This window comes from Anarhichas minor, unplaced genomic scaffold (assembly GCF_050575085.1).
Source record: "Anarhichas minor isolate MPS153535 unplaced genomic scaffold, ASM5057508v1 ptg000040l, whole genome shotgun sequence".
Classification (NCBI taxonomy): Eukaryota; Metazoa; Chordata; class Actinopteri; order Perciformes; family Anarhichadidae; genus Anarhichas; species Anarhichas minor.
Window position 1 is genome coordinate 1,700,348 of NW_027466486.1, and position 26,168 is coordinate 1,726,515.

At 40.8% G+C, this 26,168-nt stretch overlaps 3 protein-coding genes across 5 annotated transcripts; 2 read left to right on the forward strand and 1 right to left on the reverse strand.

The window, feature by feature from the left end:
* Positions 1–387: 387 nt before the first annotated feature.
* LOC142968430 (sex comb on midleg-like protein 4) lies at positions 388–4,849 on the forward strand. The gene is made up of 7 exons (XM_076108283.1): positions 388–1,471; positions 1,909–2,038; positions 2,185–2,385; positions 2,571–2,732; positions 2,818–3,042; positions 3,140–3,288; positions 3,411–4,849. The coding sequence occupies exons 1-7, from the start codon at positions 1,241–1,243 to the stop codon at positions 3,534–3,536; spliced, it is 1,224 nt and encodes a 407-aa protein (XP_075964398.1). The 5' UTR covers positions 388–1,240; the 3' UTR covers positions 3,537–4,849.
* Positions 4,850–9,331: 4,482 nt separating this feature from the next.
* On the forward strand, positions 9,332–11,419 carry vsnl1b (visinin-like 1b). Of its 2 annotated transcripts, XM_076108163.1 has the most exons (3): positions 9,332–9,494; positions 9,642–9,857; positions 11,222–11,419. In XM_076108163.1, exons 1-3 carry the CDS (start codon positions 9,333–9,335, stop codon positions 11,417–11,419), a joined length of 576 nt encoding a protein of 191 aa, XP_075964278.1. In that variant the 5' UTR covers position 9,332. The 2 variants fall into 2 exon arrangements, with proteins under 2 accessions (XP_075964278.1, XP_075964277.1); XM_076108162.1 differs by lacking the exon at positions 9,642–9,857.
* Positions 11,420–13,252: 1,833 nt separating this feature from the next.
* Positions 13,253–26,168, reverse strand: smc6 (structural maintenance of chromosomes 6). Of its 2 annotated transcripts, XM_076108209.1 has the most exons (27): positions 26,050–26,168; positions 24,779–24,909; positions 24,563–24,674; positions 22,905–23,010; positions 22,665–22,801; positions 21,721–21,782; positions 21,318–21,398; positions 21,096–21,197; positions 20,382–20,501; positions 20,185–20,280; positions 19,820–19,966; positions 19,654–19,742; positions 19,392–19,562; positions 19,112–19,290; positions 18,400–18,601; positions 18,199–18,313; positions 17,959–18,119; positions 17,480–17,615; positions 17,187–17,267; positions 16,923–17,093; positions 16,540–16,677; positions 16,168–16,313; positions 15,870–15,995; positions 15,626–15,731; positions 15,038–15,190; positions 14,846–14,943; positions 13,253–14,216 (listed from the first exon to the last, which is right to left on the reverse strand). In XM_076108209.1, exons 2-27 carry the CDS (start codon positions 24,893–24,895, stop codon positions 14,129–14,131), a joined length of 3,240 nt encoding a protein of 1,079 aa, XP_075964324.1. In that variant the 5' UTR covers positions 24,896–24,909; positions 26,050–26,168; the 3' UTR covers positions 13,253–14,128. The 2 variants fall into 2 exon arrangements, 1 of the variants encoding a protein (XP_075964324.1); XR_012959037.1 differs by lacking the exons at positions 13,253–14,216; positions 14,846–14,943 and having other exon boundaries at positions 15,052–15,190; positions 15,874–15,995.

Consider the following 26,168-nt stretch of genomic DNA (forward strand, 5'->3'; position numbering starts at 1 on the left):
AAATATTCTCAATAAAATAATAAAAAACCAGCATAAACTCTGTCCTCAGTCTAGTTATTCCTCCACAGCACTGAGAAGACAAAAAAAAACAAAACATGGCAGACAACCGGCAGGGTGTTACAGGGGCTTACAGGCTTGTTGCCATGACAACAGAGGAGCCCTTCTCTCTCTCTCTCTCTCTCTCTCTCTCTCTCTCTCTGTCTCTCTTTAATGCACACACACACACACACACACACACACACACACGAGCACACACACTGTCACTCTCTGTCTGTCTCTGTTGTACACACTCACACACACATACTATACAGTATTACAGTGGACTCTACCTTGCTTTGAGATCCGTGCTCAGGACATCACTCCACATCTGTCTTTGGATGGTGAGTGCCTGCTGACCGGTTATTGTTTGTTTACATGCTGTATCCTTTTGAACAATCTGCTTGAAATAATAGACATTTTTGGAGGTATGAACCGCCGTTCGTTCATTCTTGCTGCATGCAGAGATGTGCCACATGTTTATTTCCTCGCTGCTTCTTCTTCTTCTTCTTTCCTTTTTTTTTTTTTAAAGATTAGGGTGGAAGCTGTCATCGTAATGGTAATTCATGGCTGGGTAGCCATGGTGAAGTCAATTTCCCCCTCCCTCTGCCACTGCTGAATGCATTAGTCTAATGAGATGTCTGCAGCCTGTGTGCCGAGCAGCAGCAGCAGCAGCAGCAGTGTGTTAACCAAAAAGGAGACGAGGAAAAAGCCACATACAGCAAGAGCAGGATGGCTTCCCCTTCATTGTTAGGGATTTAGCTTTAAAGTCACCTTTAGGCTCCTGGGATTTAAGACAAAAAGGGCTTGGCTCTTGGGCTTTCACAATAGAAGACAGCAGGTAATAGACACCCCCCTCCTCTCTCGGATTTATTAGTGTGTTATCAGAGCAGGATGGAGGTGCTGTTTCCTCCACAGCGCATGCATGGCTGCCTTTTGTGTTGTTTCCTTATTATGGTGCTCTGCTGAATGCTGCTCCTCTAACCGCATTGCACAGCTGAGTATTCTGCAGTCTCTCAGTATTTAGATGTTGCTGTTGTTCACAAGCCATTCTGCTCCCTCTGTGCCTGCTCTAAAATGATGCTAATGCTGCTATCTAATGTATAGTTGCTGAGGAGGAGGATTACTGTGCAAGGGTGGTGCATGTCTCCTTGCATTTCTATAGCTTGAGCTCAATGATTGTTTCCTTTGTCTCCAGCTCCAAATGAGTGTACCTGCAGCAACGGCACAGAAATCAGACGGCAACAACAGTGAAATGCAATCAGCTGCAGTGACTCCCTCCTTCCTCCCCAGCCAGTCGGGGAAGATACCGGGCAGGAAGAGAGGGAGACCCCCGCTCCGCAATGTCGCCAAGATGGATTTTCCAAATCGTTACCCCGAGTCGCTCTCTCCACTCAAAGTGCCAAAGAAGAGGGGGAGAAAGCCGGGCTTCAAGGTCAGTCACATGAGGGGGGAACTGGGGGGATGAGCTGTGGTGTATGAGTGTGTGTGTGTGTGTGTGTGTGTGTGGATGCAGTGTGTTTAAAAATGCATGTGTACACAGAAAGACTCAGACACACCGGCTCCATCCTCTTCACATTTTGTGCGACCCCAGTGAAACAGAGAGAGAGAGACACTTAACATCTGTGAGGCTTTATTCTACTGTAGTCAAATGATATGGAAATATTTTTATGACCAAAGGGGATGTTGTTATTGTAAATATGTCTGTTTTATCCATAAAACACGCAAAAAAAGAATCATCTGGAGCATAACATCTACAGTTTCGTGTAGATTTGGTGGGCTGATTATTCCACCACCCCCCTCCTTGCAAGATTTAGTAAATAAATAATATGCCTGAAATAAACAATGCAATAACTTCTTCTTCTTCTGCAGCTCAAACCCAGGATGGTGATGACACCGTTGGCCATCTCTCCACCCAGCAGCACCCCTGAGCCCGATATGAGCTCCATTCCTCAGGATGCCGCCACCATCCCCCACTCTGCCACGCCCCAGGTGCTTACAGGTAAAACACTCGAAACATCATGTAACATCATTTTTGTCTTTAAGATCCAGTCCTGATTTGCTTAAAAGACACATCATAATTTAGGTATCTCTTCTCCATCCCTTCTCCACCCAAAACTATCTCCACCTGTGTTCCCCCTGCATCAGTCTGTATCTACATCAACAAGCAGGCCAACACGGGCCCCAACCTGGACAGGAAGAAGATCCAGCAGCTTCCCGATCACTTCGGACCCGACAGGCCCTCTGTGGTGCTGCAGCAGGCCGTGCAAGGCTGCATCGACAGCGCCTTCCTGCAGAAAACAGTGTTCACTCTCCTCACACAAGGCTACGGCGGAGAAAAAATATCAGGTGTTGTACAAAGACCTCCCTCAGGTGTTGCTTTCTATTTGTTCATTAACTTTTCCCCCCCACTACTTTACCTGATGTTGCACCTGAGTATAAAAACATGCATGAGTAAAGTAGTTTGATTACCTACTTTGTGCGTCTAAACTGGGACGTTGTTTCAAGTGGTTCCCCCTGGTTTGCCCCTCCAGCCACATTCGATGGGAAGCAGCACCTTCTCAGCCTCCCCGTGGTGAACAGCATCGACTATGTGCTCCGTTTTCTGAAGAAGCTCTGCCGCAGCTTGCACTGTGAAAACCTCTTCAGCGACCAGCCCATTACCCAACACAGCGGCGGCTCCTACCAGTCCGATGGTACTTCTAAATCTGTCTAAAAGAAGCTGCTACGCTGATACAAACACATTCTTTGAGTTCATTCTGACTCTTATCTTGTCTGTAGCTGAAACGTCTATGGCCGAGGAATACCATTTAGACCAGTCCGACGGCAAACGCTACTCCGTGGACCCGGGCGATTCTGCTTTCAGCTCCATAAGCTCGTCCTACTCGCCAAAGTCTTCCTACGGGTTTCGTGCGTTGCAGCAGTTCTCCAACGGCTCGGCCTCCATGAGCATGTGCAGGCAGTCGTCCACCAGCCCGAGCACGTTCCCAGAGACCAACAGGACAGGTGAGAAGTCATGGAAAGAAAAAAAACAAGATTCCTTCAATGTTTATTTCTCTGAGGTAAGGAAGTAGAGCTTCATTTCTTTCCTTTGTTTTTCCAGGAGGTTATATTGCAGCTTCAGAGTCCCAGGACTCCAAACCTCCACCCAATAAGGACCCAACTACCTGGTCTGTAGAAGATGTTGTCTGGTTCATCAGGGATGCGGACCCCCAGGCTCTCGGCCCCCATTCAGACGTCTTTAGGAAACATGTAAGTTTGTTTTCCATTGTGTTCTTGACAGGCTGACTTGTTTCACTGCTGGTTTAATGCACATCCAGTAGAAATCACCTTGTCTGGTCGCCACACAAACTTCTTGTTTCTGCTTCCCTCAGGAGATCGATGGAAACGCTTTGTTACTCTTAAAGAGCGACATGATCATGAAGTACCTCGGACTGAAGCTGGGGCCGGCCTTGAAGCTTTGCTACCACATCGACAAACTAAAGCAGACTAAGTTCTGAAAACCTTCTACTATATATATTTCCCTTCCTTGAATCCAACAATACATTTGAGAACAGTCTCCAGGTCTGTGAGCGAATGGGAAGAGAGTAGAATCCCCAGGAGTGAGATGCATCATTTCTTTTTCTGCTGTAAAAGGATAAAAGGAAATGGGTTGCTACTTGTACAGATAATTTAACTTCTTTTTGCTCACGACAGGGCAACAGTAACTTATGTTACAAATCCAAGAAAGCAACACGAAGAAGAGTGACACATTCAGGTGATACTGCGCGGATATAACTTCATCTTCAGTCTTTTATGAAGCATTTTAACATTAGCAGGGTGTGATGAATGTTGGAATATTGTAGAGTATAAGTAGAGTAAATATTAGCTTCTCCAACCTGCAGTTTATGTAACATCAACCGGGTTGTTGTTTTAGGTAATTTAGTATTTCTTTCAGAGCTAACACACTATAAAAAAGACATTTAGCTAGTTTTTCACCTTAAGTTAGCACTCCTTAACCCTGCAATAACTGAGCGGAAACAAGTTGTGAAAACAACATAGACATATCATCACCGTTAAGTTAATATGGCTAACTTTTAGCCAACAGGTGCTTATATACACACCAACAGTTATGCAGCAACTCTATTTTGGTCTCCACCAACTCCAGAGGGAAATATCTGGCTCGTTAGCTGCTAAATGCTCCACGATGTTCACCAGCCAGTCGTATTGTTTGTATCTGCTGTTTGGTGCTGAGCAGGTACTGTACTGGACTTTAGAGCGTTCTCGGTAAACAGCTGCCTGCTGTTCTGGAAAATGATGCTATGAGATTAGTGGGAATCACCCAAAATAATAAAAGTTGGATCAGACAGCCAAGAAATGACCCGCTGTTGAGCTCTGTAAACCCGAGAGGAGCTGCAGATTCAGGTGATACATTTTTACATTCACTTTAAAGTCTTGAGCAGAGAAACTCTGAATGTTCAAATCTGGTTGGATAAAGGAGGGACATATACCACTAAAGGAAATACCAGAGACCCTTCTCTCTTCCCATTGACTCGCAGACCTGGGTTCTCCAGACGTGAGGTCCACGCTCGGACCCTCTTGGTACATTTTGCTGAAGAATTCCATGATGTCATGTAGTGATAATGACATATTCACCCCTCTCTTCTCTTACTTACTTGCTCTACTTTTGGCACAGATTTTAAACTGAAAACAGATTCAGATGACATTGTGGAACGGATCCTTCATACACGTGAACATATTGTAATCAGTAGAAGAAGGCCAGGGTAAGAAAGTGTTTGTCTCATAAACCTTCAAACACACACACACACACACACACACACATATATATATTTATATATATATATATATATATATATATATATATATAATCTCACTATAGGATCTAATTTTTACCACGCTGACAACATATCTATAACTGTGAGAAACGGTGCATTAAATACTACTTTGCTTTTTGATTGAGAGAAAATCATTTTGATACAACTTTTTCACATTACTGTGTAACAAAAAAGTAATGTTCACATTGGATTCTTTTTTATTATAATTTGAATATTAAAAAAACACTTCAACTTAAACAAAGCATAGCCTACAAACAGTAGAAAGACAGTAGCTCTCTTAGTAGTATATATAAAGAAAAATGAGAGCATTGTGAATGTGATATATTTATGTTTCAATATGCAAGATTGTTACATGCCAATTATCTCCATTGGCTCTTCGTGTATACTCATAAGAACGCTTTTTTTAATGCACATGTTTCTATGTTTATCAATCATCAGTGTTTATAAGGAAGCTGTCAAAACACAACAAAAACTTAAATGTTACACTGATTAAACCGAAACGGCCATGTAAATGGGTATATAATATAGTATTGCTTTTGTATGCCACTTTTGGTGTACAGTATGCATCCTTTTTTAATCAATTAACCTTTTTAAGTGAATGCTGCTGTAAAGATATTACATGTAAGCCATGCCTAGTGAGATCAAGCTGAGGTGTTTTATTTTGAAAATCACTATGACTAAAGGTTTTAGAGAACGCTGAGCGGGTCAGTACTCTATGCTGGTGCTAAAGTTATCTATGTATTAACTGTTTGCTTTTGTGTTTGTGAGATGTAAAGGAAATCATATGTGTATACTGTACTGTGACCATTAAATTAAGAAATCATATAATCAGAGATTTGCGTGAGACTTTTTTTTTTCCTCCCCCACTCTACTCTCACTATTCTGACCCGACAGCATGCAGCTGTGATGGAGGTTGTCTCTTGTTTTTACCTAAATTCAAATGGATCCAGAGTTGGATGTGGGTCCACACGTCTGAGAATTATTTTGTCTGGGAGCCTCATCTGCGCTTCAACAGACATGGTTTAACAAAGGTGACCTAAATCTGTGGCTCCCAAACTGGTGTCCTCCAGGGGACCTTAATAGCCTCTCAAGGGGTCCTCATAAATGAGGAACAGATTCACTTCTGTACTGTTTTACTTACTGTATATTAGCACCATTAGCACCCACATTATATCATAGAATTATGGTCAAAGTCACAGCTAACAGCAAACCTTTAGAGGCCTGTGTACAATGCAGATCTAATTAGAGGCCCTTTGCATAAAAATATTTGGGGCGTCTGGTTTGAAGTTAAATGATTATAAAATATGGTGTGATTTTATACATGTCTGGATCAATATGCGCTGGAGTCACAGGGCAAAAATTAGCTGCTGTGATTGACCATCTCTGTATATTACATGACCCCAGGTTTCCTGTTTAACATTTAACAAATAGTTTAGGAATATGCAACTAAGCGCAACATCAACAGAGATAATAAATCTGTTATCGTAATAGTTCCACATTTTGAGAAAAAAAGCTCATCTATGTCCTTGTTTAGAGTTAAATGAGAAGATGGAACCACTCTCAAGTTCGTTTGCTAAATATGACGCTAAAACCTGCAGGTTAGCTTAGCATACAGACTGAAAACAGGGGGAAACTGCTAGCCTGGCTCTGTCCAAAGGCAGCACCTCTAAAGCTCTAATAAACATATAATATCTAGTTTGTTTAATCTGTACGAAAACTGAAATGTAAAAACAACAAGTTGCTGTTCTACCGGGGGTTTATGTACTGGACTATTTCTTAGCCTGGAGCAGTGACTTCCTGGAGTTTCCGCTGGTTGCCTGACAACTGCTTCCATCCAAGAGATAGTCCAGTTTGTGTGAATCTCTGTGAGTAGCAGGCTGCATAATAAAACCTATTTGATTTAGACTTTTTAGACCTTCACGCTGGGAAATTAGCCTAAATGTACAGATCATTGTAGGCCTACTGTTACCAGAATAACATGTTAAAAATTGAAATTGATAAATTGACAAATTGGACGTTTGGTGTGTTGTCAAAATCATCATCTAAGGGGTGAGCAGTAAGGTGACTTAACTCATCATGGCCCTCCACACATGTGAACATGGAGGGGCCCCTGGTTATCCAGCTTTGTTTTTTTAGTAATTAAATTCCATCACTATCATTATTATTATTATACACAATTAATGACAACATGACTAAAATATTTCACGCTTAGGTTTAATGAATCTCTAATTTAATGAATTCAATTTCTGATTAGTTACAATAGATTATTTGATCAGGGGCCAAAACCCCCCTCCCCCCAAAAAAGGTATTTCCTGCTGATGAAATTTCAGGCTGCTCATCCTCATCACGATGAAGGATCCGGTTATAACGTGACAGGATCCAGCTGAAGCCAAAGCGAGCAGCAGAGCAACAGTGAACTTATGATCAGGCAGTGATGCACACGGGTGACGCCGCGCTCCTGTAGTCGCATAACCACAGACTGGCGTGGGATCGGTCCCTGCTGCGCCTCATCTGGAATAACGTCGGGAAAATCGAGACATTTCATTAGCGGGTGTTTGTCATTTAAGGAGGCGAGCGGTGTTGAACATAATCCCCTTTTGGGCAAACGTTTTCATCGGAAAGGGGGTTTCTGTACTTTGCAGAAGCCAGAGCAGATTTATTCTTATAGAGAATCAAGACTGTAATAAGGTAAGAAGTGATTGCTTGCAGATGTACACGTCTTGTGTTAGATTTTCAGATTATAGATGCGGCAAACGGTGAATGGTTTGTGTTAATGTGTCACGCATTGCGTTTCATATTTTCCTTGTGTTTGGATGAATGGAATCGAGCACGGGCACCTGCGCATCCCTTAAAATAAAAGCCACTGCGTCTTGCCTGGAAACAATCAGAAATAAGACAGGGAGGGATCATTTGACGAATTATGGAAAAAAGGACATCAAGATTTGCGCAATTAATTGGCTTTTATGTGCCTCTAATGCGGCTCTGCGGTGGCACCGAGGGAGCTATCTTGCGTGTTAAAAATAGGTCTGTTTGGTTATGAAATGTTCACGTTTTTCGCCCCGATGCGCGTGCACATATGTCATTAGGAGCAGGACGGTGGGATCTAATCTGAAAATACTCTCACTGCGTCGTTTCTATCGGAATGCAGCAGCAGCGTCTCCCTCTCTGTCCTCATAGGATGCTGTTAGCTTTAATAGCATTAACTCAGATGTAATTTCCCAAAGCGTGAAATAAAACAGCATCTGTTCGGCCTCTGTTTGGGCAGAGCAAGTCATCCATACCTGTGGCCTGTGCGATATGCGCATGTTTCCCTAAAACGCCGCAGTTACTCGACGGTTTTCTGCGCTCCGTAAAACAATTTCGTTTTGTCATCTTCCCATAAAAAATCTTTGTCCTCAAGGTCATTCACTGTAGCCCATTATACACGCTAAACCCAAGACCGGTTGCTATAAATACCAATCGTGCTCGTCAGGGTTGGTTATGTGACACGCAGCGGGTGCACATTAAAGGCTGTGGTTTGCACTGATTTGGGCTGCAGCGCACATTTCTGCTGTTTGTTGTGGAAGGCCCCAGCCAATGCAGTGCTGTCTGGTGGAGTGGCCGTCCAGCCTGCTGCTGCTGCAGAGATATGTGGACCATATGTTGGTCTCAAGTGGTGGAGGCTCCCACGAAAGGCCTGCGCTCCGATGTGCACATATAATTCTGCTGTTTCATTTCGTGAATTATGTATTAGGAATTGACGCATTCTTGGCCACTTTATGTCATTTGCCACATCATGAGTCAATATTTAATGAATCTGAGGCTCCTGACGGTCTGCTCTGGTGTGGTTGCTCAAATTGTCATGATTTCTTTACTGAGGCCCTTCAGTGTGGATAATCCCGGCTGATTGGTCTGCAGATTGCCCACAACATGGCTTAAACACTATATTGTATACAGACCACTGGATTATACAATACATTCCCCACTGATCCAGATTACAGCAGGCCTATAGTTCTCCTGCACGCTGTCCTCCCTCAGGTCTCTGGATTCGCTGCAGCAGTGCCCCTCTTACAACCAAACGCAGGCTTTGTTGTCATTGTCGGGTTATAGGACAGCGTTTGCAGTGGAAACTTGATAGCAGCGATCGAACATTTAATGAACTGGATCAGCTCTGACAGTGATGATCCAGGTCAGTGCTACACGGGCCACAGACAGAAATAGAACAAGAGCACCAGGGAAATATTTGCTGCCTTCTCCAAACCCCCCAAAACACACACACACACACACACACACACACACACACACACACACACACACACACACACACACACACACACACACACACACACACATAGTCTCTGTGCCTGTTTGAAGTGGAAATAAAAAAAGGTAGTTTCCTATGTGCGCTCGAGATGGTCCTATACTGCCATCGCTCAGGCATAAATAAATGCATTATTCACGTGTCCTTGCACCGCAGGAACCATGGGAAAGCAGAACAGCAAGCTGACTCCCGAGGTGATGGAGGATCTGGTGAAGAACACAGAGTTTAATGAACACGAGCTGAAGCAGTGGTACAAAGGCTTCCTGAAAGACTGCCCCACTGGCAGGCTGAATCTGGATGAGTTCCAGCAGCTCTATGTCAAGGTTTGTGTGAACCACTGCTGCTCTCCTTTATCATCTGTCTGAACATGTAATCATGTCATGGCTGTTTCCCATCGTCAAACTACTGCGAGTAAGTCTTTTTAAAGCCCTGCTTGAATTATTCAACACACATCTCTCCCACATTTGCAGTTCTTCCCTTATGGCGACGCATCAAAGTTTGCACAGCACGCCTTCAGAACCTTTGATAAAAACGGAGACGGGACCATCGATTTCCGAGAGTTCATCTGCGCTCTGTCCATCACATCCCGTGGCAGCTTTGAGCAGAAACTCAACTGGGCCTTCAACATGTATGACCTGGATGGTGACGGCAAAATCACCAGAGTGGAGATGCTGGAGATAATCGAGGTAAGGGATTATCGAGTCATTAAGCCCTCGCTCATCAGGGGACAGGCCCTGTTTTTTTTGTTGTTGTTGTCTCCTGCACACCTGCGCTTTGAGTGCAGAGGCAGTTTCATAACGACATAAATGCAGTTGTATTGAATTACACCGCTCTATTTCTGGAAGCACAATCAGTATAGTAAAACTGATATGTCGCAGTGATATTGGAGTATATTGACAATTCCTGTCGTGATAAATGTGGTGTGTGCTTCTACATCAGTGCTTTTCAACCCTATTAGATAAACTCAACAAGATACAAACGATAAACTTTATTGGCCCCATCCGTCATGTTCAAAATATGTTTTTATGAATGGATTAGATGTTATTCAACACTATTAATTGTATTCAAGTGTTTAATGTCACAATTGTTTTTTTATACAATTGAATTGTCAATGTTAAAGGTGCTGAATTCAAAATACAGAGCATATCTATTGTCTCCACGCGGCTTTCAACATGGCAACGACTGAGCCGGCGGCTAGCAGCTAACAGTGCAAACAACGGCAACAGTGCTGACAGATCTAACAGTGTTTACTTGAGGGAGAGCTGGGTGGTGGGCGGTACGCTTTAGCAATGACGTCGTTTGTCGTCTCAGCGTTCTCAGCTGTAACCGCCGTCTGTGCACAGTGCGGAGAGGCGGCAATTAGCTAGCCAGTGGGGAAGGCACGCAAATATGAACATGCACTAAAAGCACGCATGGCCTGGCCCAGCTATGTCAACAAAGCACAGAGAAGCTCTGCTTACAACACACACAGAGGTAGAGTGACTTTGTTCTCTGCTCGGGACGTAATTAATCATCCATATCTAGCAGATAAGTGTTTGCTGCCATATTAATGCTTTGTATTTTGAATTTAGCACCTTTAAATGGTTTGGTCCAGTTATCATTCATACTACCACCACTTTGAGTGGCAAACGCTGGACATTTAACCCATTTATCCTTTACATTTAGCACTTTCAACTGTTTACTTTTAGCTCACTATTTCAACTTTTCTGCTTGTTTGCAAATTTTCATGCAATTTTCATGTGTTACAAGTGATTCGGGTTGGCAGCTAAAGCTATTATTACTAGTGTAATAAATAGATATTTATTTATTAACAATTTGTAATCCTATTTTTCCTCACACAAATATGTGAAATATATCAAAAATATATTTTCTAAATAAATCAGAAATTCTATGTTAGTTTAGTTTAGTTATTTAGTTGAGCTTGAAGTGCAAAAGTGCACCCCATGGTACAAGTAGCCCTGGTTTGGAATCACTGATGAACAAATGTAGGCATTACATAATAACCAACACTCTACACTCTAATTTCTCACTGCGCCTCCCTCCCTCACAGGCTATCTACAAAATGGTGGGCACTGTGATCATGATGAAGATGAACGAGGATGGTTTGACACCACAGCAGAGGGTGGACAAGATCTTCGGCAAGATGGATAAGAACAACGACGACCAGATCTCGTTGGACGAGTTCAAAGAGGCTGCGAAGAGCGACCCGTCCATCGTGCTCCTGCTGCAGTGTGACATGCAGAAGTGAGCCCTCCCTGCTCGCTCCTCTCCCCGTCAGTAACCCACACACTCTGGACAGCAGCACATGTTTTAATGTCTCATTAGGTTCTCTGCCATTTCCACAGGAAAAACAAAAACAAACAAACAACAATGCTTGGACGATTTTTCAATGGACTCGCTTCTTGTGGTTGTATGCATGAGAATGTCAAATGCTGAATAATTTTGAATATAGCTATAAGATATACATTTCTATTTCAAAACATGCCAATGTGATTTGTGCACAGTAACCCTATACATTCTCATTCAACCTTAGCTTGTAAATCAGTGGAGCACTGCATTCAATTATGTTCCTGCAGTATTTAGGATCCCCAGTGTTCACTGCTGCTACTACTGTATGCTTTACATAATAGTAACAAAACAATAACTCCTAATTGTAACTGTCTCTACTATCCAGGCTTGTTGAGCTATTGAAGAATAGAGAGGCTCCTGTCTGTTCCGGATGTTTTCACACGATGGAACCAAGAAGAGTAGGTTCTTTGCATGCATATATTACTTGTCAGAAAAAATATAATCTCTTACCTTTTGCATCTTTAGGTGGTTATAAAAGAGAAACCCTATGGACTTCATTTAGTATTGTTGCATGGGATGTACAGTGTGTGCCTCATCAGACCATTAGTTCACCTCCAGTAATGTGGGAGCATGATTCCCTCCAGTTGATACACGTGTATGTGTGACACATGAGTTTTAAAAAAAAAGATTGGATTGCAGTTGTGGGCTAATCTTCGAGGAAGAGCTTTCACATTAACATTGTATTATGTTTCGCTTCAGTGACTTCTGGGATGAGCAGAAATACATTTATGGAGCAGCTTTCTTTTTATTATTTTATTGTACTGCTTGTCGCTGAATTTAGAGGAAAGGCCAAAATTAAGGCTGTCATTAGGCACAGTACTCATGCATTATTCCCGAAAAAGATTCAAAATTGGCTTCTCTTTCAGGCTGCTTATTTGATTTAGACTAAAACAACTTAACTCAGTACATATCAACATGTTTACAGAAAGGAAGAGCACTGCAAAACGAGTACAGTCTCAGCTTTTGACCTTGTTGCTAGGAGCTCTCTCTCTCTCTCTGGGCCGGGGGACCCTGTGAGAGGGGCTCCACTTCCAATGCAGCAAAAAATAGAAAAAGGGAGGGAAAAAAGCCTCTTTTATGTTTACTGGACACACTGCATTCCTACTTATACAACTTTTTTGTAAGTTGAAACTTTTTATTGAAAGGTCTCATCTTCTATTCTGTTTGCAACAATCATTAAAGATGCAGGACCCTCAAGAGAGAGGCGCTTGACAAAGCTTTTGAAAGAGTGTTTCAGTGTGAGATGGCAACCAGATGACGATGTGAGTTCAAGTTATTGCAGAAATTCTCTTTCAACAGTTTTACTTCAACATTTCTAGACTTGCAGTCCACTTACAGTAGTGGAGGTTGCAGAAGCGTTTCACTGTTCTGTCTCTAACATAACTGAAACCAACCCTCACATTATTAAAGTCTATATTATTTATACATTTCATTCCGGTCACTATGTCAAGATTATTTGTCTTGTAAATGTTTACATCAAATATGGAAAAAATCATAATACAAGTGACTGTATTCTTTTATACATGTGGCATGTGTTGCACCCAAAATTAATTCTGTAGTGATTAAAATGAATAAACCGTCACCAGGCTTTTTCAAAAGACGAGGTCTAGCAGGTGTAATTCATGGGAAGATAAGGACCACGCTGCTGCAGACTTTAAGGCTGCGTTGAATGTCTGTGTTGATGTGGATGGAAGGCGTGAACGGTATGAAAAGTATGACCGATACAAAGATGTTTGGATAATTCAAAATTTAATTGTAACAATGGCCATGATTTTCACAGCAGTTACAGTAAACAGCTGCTACATGAGTGGTTTTCAGAGAACTGGAGAGTGTACATGTTTATGTCACAGAGCCCAAATATGATCGACTCCAGGAGCAAATTTATTATAAATATTAACACTGACTCCTGAGGTAAGACTACACAAAAATATCATTAAAACATTTAAAAAAAACTTCCACTCATAACTGAAATTAATATGTTATTGAGATGCCCAAAATGATATAATGGATGATAAATATTAAGAATAGTAATACAAAGAGTGAGAATCTTGCTAGCGGTCCCTAGAGGCAGTACTGGTCTTTACACCCAAACACACCAAATTTTAAATGTCCTCAGAGTTGGTGGCAGCAGAGCCTTCAGAGTGAAAAAAAACAATAAATATCAAATCAATAACACGTTAAAGGCAACACATATTGTAATAACACAATTACTACATTTCATAAAAGGGTCATTCCTGTTATGCAGCAACACTTCTGTCCCCATGAATCACTTCCTCGTGTTTTCTTCAGAATGTGTCTAATATTTATAACATTAAAGACTACGGTATATTTCATCACATAAAAACTGCTTTTTAAAAAAAAAACTTAACCGACATTTTTTTGGTACATACAAGGGCTATAATCCATAAAAATATAAAATACTCAAACGTTCTTGAATAATTTTATAGGCTGCATAACAGGAATGACACGACACATTCAAGAATTTATCACAGCAAACAAATTACATTTACAACTCCCGAACACACAAAGCAATACTGAAATATACATCGACCGTGCACATGCACATTCATCCTCATCTCTTTTAATGTTTCTGACACTGGAGCTCAGCTCAAACATCTTCATCCATCGTTTCGCTACGAACTCTTTCAGGATCCTGAAGCTGGTGGATTTTGATGAGGCTGGTTTTGGGCAGATTGCTGAAAGATAACGAACCACGGTTATTATTTCATTAGTCGTCAAACATTATTGACACACAGTGAATAAAGTCTTCGTTAAAGCATAGAGGTACAACAGGAAATGCCCAAGTTCACAGAAGAATATGGCAGCTGCCTGGTGGCACAATGTGATTAAAACATTATTATTTAAATTAAATCATTTTCTATTTAAATGATGCAACTGAATCTATTGGGAAAGAACTAATAAAAAAATGAAATATTTCTATATAAATTTAATAATAATTTATAATGATAAAAAGACATAATAGTAAAAAATGGCAGATTATTTTTTGTTTTATGTAGCAAATCAGTTAAAAATGCATTAAAAAATACACAATTTAAAGGCAGAAAATTGGCATCAAAACTTGCTATGTTCATAATCAGCTTATCACTTTTATATTTTCCAATTTCTATATAAATGCTGAAAAAATAATCCCTATTATGTATTACAATTTATTCCAAACAGCCACAATAAAAAAAATCTATAATTGATCTGTTGGCACACTTAAGCCTCCATATAAGAAACAAAGTGAAAGTTATGCAAAATGGAAAGGTTCAGTTAATGGAAAGGACAGCATGTAAACCGAGGCAATTATTAAGAGGAGCGCCACCTGGTGGTGAGGGGAGTGATGAAGATGAACTGTCGAAGGTGCTGCCGCTCTGACAGCTCCAGGAGGAGATCCAGAGAGATTCTGCGATTGTGCATATCCTACGACAGAGTTAATCGAAGTGAGTGAAAGCCAAACGTCGATGCATATTTTTACACAAATACGTGTGTGTTTCTGATGATTCTGTGCGCTCACCATGTAGACGTCGAACTCATCGAGGCATCTGAAGGGCGATTCGGTGATCTCCCACAGAGAGAGCATGAAGCAAACGGTGGAGAAGGAGCGTTCACCCCCAGACAGCGACCTCATGTCGCTCACACCATCGTCCTCTCTGCCCGGAGGCTTCACCTTTACGTGTGCCAGAACAGGTTTGTGTAGTACTTGTATTGAGTGTTCATTTTTTTTCCATAAGTTACAAAAAAGAAGTCGTGCATGTTATAGGTTCCAGCTTTTTGCTCAAGACATTTTGGGGGCACTTATGAGTAGATACAGGAAATAACGCAAGAGAGACGAGGGATGATATGTGCACTTGAACCAGGGATGTGCATGGTCACCAGGATTCCCCATCTTACTTTAAACCGTTACCTTCAAGTGTTTTTTCGTCTTTTGTGATGAACACACTTTTTTCTTCCATGTGATGTGATTTTATATAACTCTACTGCGATTAAAGAGCTCATTAATTCTATTTCCATTATTGAAAAAAAACACAACAACCGTAAAACAAACGCAGGAACAACCTTTCTGAGTAATTTATAACAACAAAAAACACAAAAATTGACGTACCGAGATTGAGAGTGTCTCATTGTTGTGATCAAAAACCATAGAGCCACAGCAGTTCATCTTTATCAGAAAGTTATTGAAGTATAACTTACATCTGACAGAGAGTGACCTTTAGGAGGAGGGAGGAGGAGGAGGAGGAGGAGGAGGAGGAGAAGAAGAAGAAATAATCAGGACTTTCCACTGCCAGTTAAACACTGTAATCATGTATTTCTGGATTGTTTTTCAAACTCAGTAGATCGTTATTTACCTACGCATTGTCTTGTATCTGTTCTGCCTGTCTGACATGATGTTATCGAGTTGATCGATGAACCTCTGCAGATCTCTCACTTGGTTGGTTTTCTCTCTGTAGAGAGCGAGGGCCTCAGCGTACTCCCTAATGAGGGCAGAAAACGACATAGCCTAATTCTTTCTGATTCCAGACTCCAGTGTGCGTATGCAGCGTGTTAAACGAGGCCAGTTAGTGATGGCCAACGGGCAGATTGGATTGAAGTATAAAGTAGAAGCAGTGGCAGAAGAAATCTCTGGGAAGCTAGAAGGCTCCTCACCTGACCACCTGCTCCTGCTCGCCATGGTTGCTCTCGAACACCTTGATTTTCTTCGTCAGCCGAGTGATTTCGGTGTCGATGCTCCTGGTGCTGCCGGTCACCTGCTGCCGCTCGGGGCTGATCTCGGTGGCTTTGGCCACATATTCCTGTCATCACATGTGAGGTCTGGTGACATTCTGACAACTCTGAATTACTCTGGAGGCAGTAAATCCTCTCTTTGGTTCCGTTTACTAACTGCTAGCTGTCGGTGTAGCTTAAGACTGGACTTCATCTGTAGAACGTACTGTAGCTAAAAAGCCTTCAATACATGCATGAGGTAAAGAAAACAGCTAAATGTAATGCGTTGAACACATTTAGTGCAGCTCTTGTTACCTGTAACTCTTCTTCTCTTTCAGCGAGGTCAATGTTCATAGCTTGGATGCTGTCATCATGAGCCTTCAGTTTGGTTTCCAAAATCTTAAGGGTTCGATCATGTTTTGCACACTCAGCATCCAGCATCAGCTGCTCATCCTTTGGGTCAACAAACAATAATAGTCAACTACACTATCACCTCTTCTTGAGGACAGTTTGACACACTTAGATCCTCAAGAAGAAAAATAGCGCTGTCAAATAAAAAGCCTCCACAATTCAGATGTATTTAAAACCAGAGGACAGAAGTAACATCAAAACTACAGAAAACAAGTCTGCAGCATCTTTTGATTTCTGTAACTATTTTTAGCCTCTAAACAAAGTGATACAACAAAGATCTACTGCACCTTTAACGCCTCCATGTCGTCAGAAAGCTGATCAATCCATTCTCTAACAGCAGAGTACTTGGACTCGGTGTCCTCTGCTGCTCTCTGATGCTTGTCGAGCTCCGTCTTCGCCTCATAAACAGTCTGCTTTTCTGCCTCGAGCTTCTGTCGGTTCTCCTGCGAGACTTCTTCCTGCAAGATGTATGTTAAGACATTAGATTTACATGTGGAAAGATTTATGTCTGTTTTGAGAGGGGTCGGTACAAATAAAACCAAAATGATCACCAAGGAGCTGATGTCATCGATGTGCTCCTCGCCAGCAGTCTCCAGCTCAGTTATTGATGCCTTGACTTGATTCACAGAGACCTGCATTGAAAATGTAAAATAAAACTGAAATTACTTTTAATTGAACCTTCATAAAGGTAGATCAATCACACACAGCATCTCTATAATCAATCTTTCTCTCACGAAGAGAACAAAAAGAAGCCATGAGAACAGCATCTACAGGAGAAGAATGAAAATGTTAAGCCAACAGCAAGACTGTTAAGTTAAACCAGGTTCTGGCGCTCATCACTGACCAGAGTCTTCTTCAGGGTCATGATGGTGTTGTTCAGATTGTTCTCCATGCTGATGATGTCCTCGGTCACAGAGGTCACGTGGAGCTGAAACCTGGACAGCTGAGCCTGGTGATTCTCCAGGTCTGACTCCAACATACTGTGACAGGAAGCATCGATTTTTATCTCACATCACAACTCCAAACAAAATCTCAAACTGACAAATGTAAAGGAGTCAAAAGTAAAATATTTGCCACTGAGATGTGGTGGAATAGAAGTGTAAAGTTGCAAGAAAACTCAAGTAAAGTAGTACATGTGCAGTACTTGGGTAAATTACATCACTGTATATTAGTTTTGACAGGATGAAGAACAGCTGTTTACCAGAATCTGTTCTTAAAATCCAGTTCACTGCCAGCAGCTGGTTTCAACTGGTGTTTCACGTTGGACATTTCCTTCCCTCAAACTATCATTAAATATTATTATCATTTTTTTTACACAGTTACCTTATTTCAGTCTCGAGATCCCCGCCGAGATACTTGGCCATGTTGAAGTCGGAGGTGTAATAACGGTTTGAAAACACCTGATCTCCCTCAGCAGTGAAGGCTTCACGGCAGTTTTTAGGAGGCCGGCCTTGCTGCATGACCCTCCTCGCTTTGTCTTTTTCCTTTGATTCAACACAAAGGTCACAGGTCAGATACTTTGTGCAACAATCGGCATTAACAGGCATGAGTGCACATACTAACTTTGATAATGAGAATTGACTCTATCGCCCTCATATCAATCAGGCAGTTGATGATGACCGGGCTTGTTGCTGTGATTATGTCCAGCACGGACGGATATTCTGGATGATGTGCTTTCCTACAAAACAGCAGAGAAGGAAAACAAAATGTAAAATGTGTCCAGATAAAAGTCAACAAATCTGTAATGCTGCTGCTGCTGCTGACCGTCCATGAATGTTGTAAACTTTTTCAGAGAAACGGCTGACGATGAGCTGCGGCCTGTTGCCCTTTGGATAGTAGCGACACATCAGCTCCTGGAGGACCGCCTCGTCCTTGTAGTTGTCACAGCAGAAAGCTTTCATGAAGCTCCGCAGACAGCACTCCACGGCCACGGCCAACATGGGATCCTTCAAACTGATGCACGCCCCTGAGAGCAAACACAGACTGTCAACTACAGTACGTACAATTTAACTGGATTTACTGCTTCACTTGAAATGTAGAAACTGAGAGTGAATCATCTGTATGCCAATTGTTAAAAAGACAGCAGGACAGAATGATACTTTCACAGATAATAAAGCAAATTAATAAAATAAATATGTTATTAGCTGACTTGACAGGAGTTAGATGAGGAGATCGACTGTGAAATCAATATGATTATAAATATTAATATAAATAATTTTAGAGGTGCTGGTAGGCGGATTTTGTTAACAGAGAGCCATGCTGGCTGTTTCCCCCCGTTTCTAGTCTTTATGCTAAGCTAAGCTAACGGCCTACTGGTTCCTGCATCATATTTAATAGACATATACAGATATGCGAGTGATATTGATTTATTTTTCAACTCTCAGCAAGAAAGGAAATAAACGTATTTTCTGAAATAAATACTATCCAAATAAGTCAAGCCAACAGAACACAGGGAGAAAAAAAAAAAAAAAGTCACCTATTGGACCAACAGGTCTCTTGAGAAAGCGCCCTGTGGCGTACGCCTCAGCGATGGAACCCAGCAGGTCGGGTACCTGATCTCCAAACCGCTTCAGTTTGTTTGTCCGACTGGCGAGGATCTGATTTTTCCTCCTCAGTTTGGACTCGTACACGACCTGGATGTTTCTTTCCTCCAATCTAATCAACGTGAACAGACCGGGGAATATTTCACTGGACTGCAGATCAACTGGGCTCTCACTCAAATTGTACCACCAAGCAAAAAATATCACGTCTCGTACCTCAGCTTGTCCCGCTCTTCCCTTCCTGTGAAAAGTGCCTGATGTTTGTTCTTGATCTCCTGATTCAGCTTTGAGCCCTTTGTTTCAAGCTCTGCAAGCTGCTCCTTCAGACTGGATATTTTCTTCTGCTGTTTTGTATATTCCGTGTCTACATCGTTGTCAAGGCTTACACTAAAATAAAGTGAGAAGGGATAACATTTCAATTAAATGCATGTATTTGTATTAAAGTAAAGATGTCATTTTCACCGTTCTACTCCCCTACCTTGTTTTTGCCTTATTAATTCTTTCCTGAAGAAGGTCTTGCTCCTTCTCTGACTGTTTGAGTTTGTTCAGAGCTCGGAAATAAACAAGCTACGAGGAAAAAAATGATATCACTTGAACCGATATAAATGTTGTACATTTGATATATCGTATTTCCCGATCCATACCTCCTGTTCCTTGTGAGCTTTGCTGACAACCTTCACTTGCTCTTTCAAACTCAGATTGTCTTCAGACAGAGACTCCTGTTCCTGTCTCATGCCGTCAACCCTGCTTTTGATGCACTGAAGCATCTTCTCTACTTGTGTGGCCTCAGACTGTGTGAAAGATAAGAAAAAGAGCAGACATATCTTTAAAGATGACATTTAAAAATCAATTATGTCCAAGTTGTTAGTTGGTTTTCTTTCAGTGGAGGACATCTGTAAACACGTTAGTGGGTGAGGACAGCTGGTTTATATGGTGGTGACAGTTTGAAGATAGGGTTTTTTAAATAGACTTGTATTTATTCAACAGAATGGGAACACTTATGACTCACCTGACAGAGCTGAAGGTTGTCCTGATGTTTGGGATTGTTCGCTTCCTTTTCAACGTCCTCTTGTAACTGCTGCACAAGCTGCTCCTTCTCTCTGACCTCAGAGTGATGAGAAAAAGAGACATACAATATAATAAAACATATAATAAAAGAAAGATGTAACTCAAATGAATGTGTATTACACAGTGATAAACTCTTACCAAACACCATGCCATTGCTTTCTTCAGATTCTCCAAAACCACCTTCATCTCACTGAAGGACGGCCACTTTTCATACCTCTCTTTCTTCTGGAGAAACTCTTGCTTCAGGTCCTTGAGAGACTGAACACAAACATTGTGCGAGATCTTAAAATGATTCGGTTTTCTTTGGGCAAAAATAATACACTGTACACGTGAAATTATTCATCGACAAACTTATCAGCAGGGAAGCAAACTTCACCTACTATACAACACGTTTCAAAACAGAAGTTACAAAGTGCTTTATGGGAAGAACAACAAGAGAATTAATATCAAAAAAAAGTGTGTAGAAAATGTTCTTGAAGCCTTTCTCTCCGTCTCGGGACTGTAATGCTAACTGTTATTTTTTATTTCTATATATTAAGATGATTACTTATGTGTAGATGTGATCAACTTTAAGTTTATCATTTAATTAAAGTGTTCTGCTTACTACTTTTTGAACATCAAATATTTATTTAGTTTATCTAGAATTGTTTACTGCTTATTATATTGGTTATTCTTGTTTTGTATTGTTATTATTTGATACATCTTCAAAATGAATCTATCTAATCTAATGCTTTTTAAACAGGTGCACCTACATGGTATCAGTATCCGGAGAGGAGCACACGAAGCTCCCGTGTGTTAAGCTATAAAAATACATACAATACAAGTAAATATGAAATCATGAATATATAGTACCTCCTCTTGTCTCTCAACCTGCTGTCGTGTAACTGTTTTGGTCTGCTTGATGTGGATGTAATCTCTCTTCATCTGTTCCAGCAGAGTTGCTTTCATGAAGAACTACAAACGGAAAAAAGGTCCAAAACATTCATCTAAACATGTGGAGATGAAAGCTTTATACCATCATGTTAACTATGATTACAGATGTGAAGCTCATAATTAACGATGGCGGTCTTGCACCTTATACTTGTCGGATTCACTCTTTGAATGCAGGAACTGTTTACTCATTTCTTGGTTGAGAATGGACACGGGGTTATCCAACTGGAACACACAAAACAAAAGTGCTGCTGAAGCCTTCGAGGATCATTATTTGGCAGAACATTCAGAAAGCTCAAAAAATGAAATGAGGGCATTTAATCTGAAAATTTAATCTGAAAATTTGTTTGCATATTTGTGGGTTTTCACATTCAAGGGATTCTGTAGTATGGTCAAAATAAACATATTAAGATAAAGTAAAAATAAAAAACAAGCACCGCAAAAGTCAAGACTCGAAAATAAGAAATAGAAAAATATATCCGTTTTAAAACGAGCTGTACAGTGTTAGTAAAAAAAGTTAATAAAGGAATGTTTCTTTCTCTAGTACCTGGATGTTAAAGTGGTCCAAAATGGCGGTCAGCTCCTCCTTCTTGTTTGAGACAAGTTGTCCTGAAATACAAGATAAAAGACAATCAATGTGGTTCAAACCTCTGTTGTCCTAAAGGAGATGAGAAAGTACAATCATGTGTTCATATTTTTATCAATATTATTGTTTACTTTGTATTTTGATGCTTTGCCAACATTGCTTTTTTGAAACCTTCATGCCATCAAGATAATTGAATTGAATTGAATGTAAGTTGCACGACACTCAGAGGCACAACATTGCTACTGTCGAGCAGCAACGATCAGTCTATTAATCGTCCAAAGATAATCGTTTCAGTCATTTTTCAGTGAGTGCTTCCAGCTTCTTAAATGCGATGATTTAATGTGTTTCTTAGTCATTTTATAAAAGTAAACTGAATCTGTTCGTCGGCTAAACTGAAGCTTGAACAGATATTTTTCACTGTTTTTGGATATTTTATAGACAAAACTATTTATCAAGAAAATAATCTGCAGATTATTCGAGAAGGTAAATCACACCTGATACAACCAGCATCTCCCCAACAGAGATCATGCGGTTGGTTAAACACACTTCTCAGGATGAAAACTTCTCCTAAATGGTTCAACTTCCTTTTACTTACAAAATAACTCAAGTGACATTTACAACTCATGGGAAACATCAGCCCAAGTGTGAATGTAAATACGTCTTACCTTTAAATTCCCACTTGGACAGATGGCATAAAACAGTGAAACAGTGTCATGCTTATAAAGCACACGCATGCGAGTTTATAGAGGAAAATTCCTGACGGAGAGTAACGAATGTATACAGGTTGGAGGGGTGAAGGTCTGATTGAAGTGCTTTGTCGTCACTCCCGTGTGCATCTGGATTATCTGACATTTAGCGAAGGTTAAATAAGACTTGGACATCATCTGTAACTCAGGAAAAGTCACCTGACTTGTTCTTGAGTCTGCAGGTCCGGCATCCATCACTGGAGATGCGGTGCTCGATGGAGATGCAGTCGCCGTAGACGTCCCGTTTAAAAGCATCTTGTCCTCTGTTTCTCAGCTTTACCGTGATATCTGCAGTGCTAGAGAGCGGATTATACTGTGGTGGTATTCTAGGAGCAATTTACAGTATTTACATCAACATGATAAGGATGCTCTGGAATAACATTATGCAGTCTGACTTACTTCTCACTGGTTTTCACAAAATCCTTCAGAGACATTCCTCTGTTTGTGACGGTGGCCTTTCCACCGAGGCCCACAATCAGAGCAGTCAGGATTGCACTTTTTCCACCTGAGATTTTGATTGGAAACAACAAAGACAAGGGATTGAATCGCTGCATAATACTATGAATGGAATCACTTGTCCACTGAAATCCTCAGTGAAGTCGGCTTTGAATAAACAAATTAGGTTAAATGATATATTTAAATGTCGACGGGTAACTTTGGTATTTTTCAACCTGGATTCTATTTCCCCATGTTTTTGTGTCTAACTAAATAATAGAGCATTGGTCCAGTATTTAGCGAGAACGCTGCAGCCGGCAGATATTAAACAGGCTGTAATGCATTCGCTCGGGGCAACTCCTCACCATCCGTCAATGTACCTCCACTAAAAGTGCTTGTTTTTCCCACTGACAGGCTCAGACTGTTATTATAAGTCTCTGACAACACTATAGAAAGGACGATTGTCTTCTTACTTGATCCGGCCTGTTTTTTTATTCTCTTTAACCAAGTTTCACTCTGAAGTCTCGCATCACGTCCACATTGTTGAGATCAGCTAAACATTCATCCATGACATTGAACATCTTTTAAATAACACTAAGCTCTGCTTTCTGTGCTTCAAGACAACAAACTCTGACAAACACCAGCTCTCCTCTCTCCAACTCTCACTCACGTTTCCGCTGTCGTCTTCTACAACAAGTCACATGACACAAAGACAAACAGACCGGACGAATCAGAAGGGGAAAAAAATGCTTTATTTCTCTCTAAGGTCCTGTTTATAATGTCGTCAAACATTTATAAATCAATCTGAACCTATCAGTGGCTAAAACAAGCACTTTTAGTGGATGCCACCATTGACGGTGAGGAGTTGCCCCAAGTGATTACATCGCAGGCGTTTAGCGCCTCCAGTCTGCAGCGTTCTCCCTCAATACTGGTACAATTTCACAAATGTTTTCCCAATCAGTCACTTTGACATCAAGATGAGAAAATAGCATCCAGTACCCTTTAAGCTGCTTTAATTGATTTTTTTAAGTGTAACTTTTCCTCCACAGTTGAGTTTATTTACGCAGAGGCATCTTTAAATATACGTTTATTAAAAAATTAACACAGAAAATACATCCCCAAAAAAGCTCATAAAAACAAAGAAATTGACTAAAAACAATTGATTCAGACACTGATTATTCTAATGATCTACTGAGAGAGGACAGCCCCGATTAGAGCTGAAACGATTAGTTGGTTGAAAACAAATCACAACAATAATGTAATGTAATTTTTTGGGTGCCTTTTTATGCTTTTATCAGGTAGTGATGGTAGAGAGATGACAGGAAATGAGAGGAAATATTTGTCCTTGTTATGTAAATTGTTTAATAATAACCTATCTCAGCAGTAACTGCTCTACTGTGTCTTGTAGATGATCATCTGAATACAAAACAGTCACAGTTTCAGAACACTCCTCTTTGTTAAAATGAAATTCAGTCCCGTTTTATTTAACCAACATGAATGGATTTGAAGTTTCCTCGACTTAAAGAGAGTACATACTGTGGATCCGTCACTTATGTGGGTGTTAACCACATAAGTCAAAGACAACAAGCGGACGACACGACATTTAGAAATCCGGTTCTTACTGCCATTGTTGCCGACGATGAAATTCACATTGGGCCCAAACTGGAACGGACCGAGCCAATGGTGACACATGAAGTTCTTCAGAGTGATGCTCTCAATGAGGCCGATATCTCCCTGGAGACACATGCAGAAAACAACATTTACCCCGTTAAAGAGCTGGTGATAGTAAACACAGAGAACGGGGGGGGGGGGGGGGGGGGGGGGGGGGGGGCACTCACGGTGGAGGAGGGAGTGCCTCTGCTGGAGGAAGGTCTCTGGTGCTTCAGATCAGCCGTCACGCTGCGCCTCTTGACAGCTGACACGTCACTGACCCCTTTACCTTTCCTCTTACTCATTTTGAAACAAGTCACTGGAAATAGAGTTGACAGGAAGACAACAATGCCAGATATTATTTCTTTACTCTAAAGACAGGTTTCACTTTGACATTACGCTACATTTGTTTAGTTTATTGATTCAGTTGTGATTGATTACACATCTTTCCCCCCTACGATTGAGTTATGTGGTGTTGTATTTTACTTAAATTTAATCTTAAGGTACTTGTGGTTGACTTGAGTATTTTTATTTTATGTTACTTACTCCATTGATAGCATTTTGATTTATTGTGCAGCCCGAATGAGCAATTTTGCATCATGAGTACTTGATGCTAATATTTATTACCCTCTTAATTAAGTAAGATTTTGAATGCTGTTTGTTTTTTACACTGTGGTGTTGCTACAAAAAAATCGAATTTCTTCTTCCATTTGTTTAAAGTTTGTGCTGTCTTATGTGTTTTGTGTTCAACTAAGGAAAATGACAACAAAAGCCCTGAGGTTTCCATGTTTGGCAATGGATATCCTGAGGATGCAGACTTCAAATACTCTACGTATGACAGATTTGGTGCCATCGGGCATTAATTATACATCCATCACTGATTCATGTTTCATCTTTTGTGAAAGCAAGAGGTACTTTTGAAACTATTTTAAGTTTTGTAAAAATGTGACGTCAGACCGACTGCAGGGAACTATTTGAAGATATACTAGTTTATAAAACTGGTTTCAAAGAGAGTGTGACAAACAGAAAAAAGAGATGTGAGCCTTTTGTCTGTAAGCCAGGAAGCAACGCCTGAAACCAGCAGTTTCAACAGCAACAGGTGTTATTGAGCAACACAGCTCTGCAGATAAACATTTACTGCAAGATGTGTGTTTCTTACATGTTTTCTAACTGATTCATACTGACATGAAGACTTGTTAGGCCTTGATTAACCTTATTCAAATGCTGTAGTATATGGATACAATATAGCTGCAAATCACTATTCTTAGTCAGTTAAGTTAAGAGATATATATATAGTATTTAAAGTGATCTAGTATGCTGTGTTTTCGCACCACTCAGCAGCATTCGCGTTTTTACAAGAATAGCCTACACACCAAAGTACAGCCACGGGACAGCAACAGGTTGATTTAAAATACTTCAGGTAAACTTAAGCTTAAAAAAAAAAAAAAACGTCGCCTACCATTGTGTGCGTGCAGCCTGCAAACATAACATGAGAAGACGTTACATCATGTTTTAAGACTTCCTGGTCGGTGTGTTTCTAAACTGAACTGCAGCAGTGACAGTTGAGAGTGTCGCTTC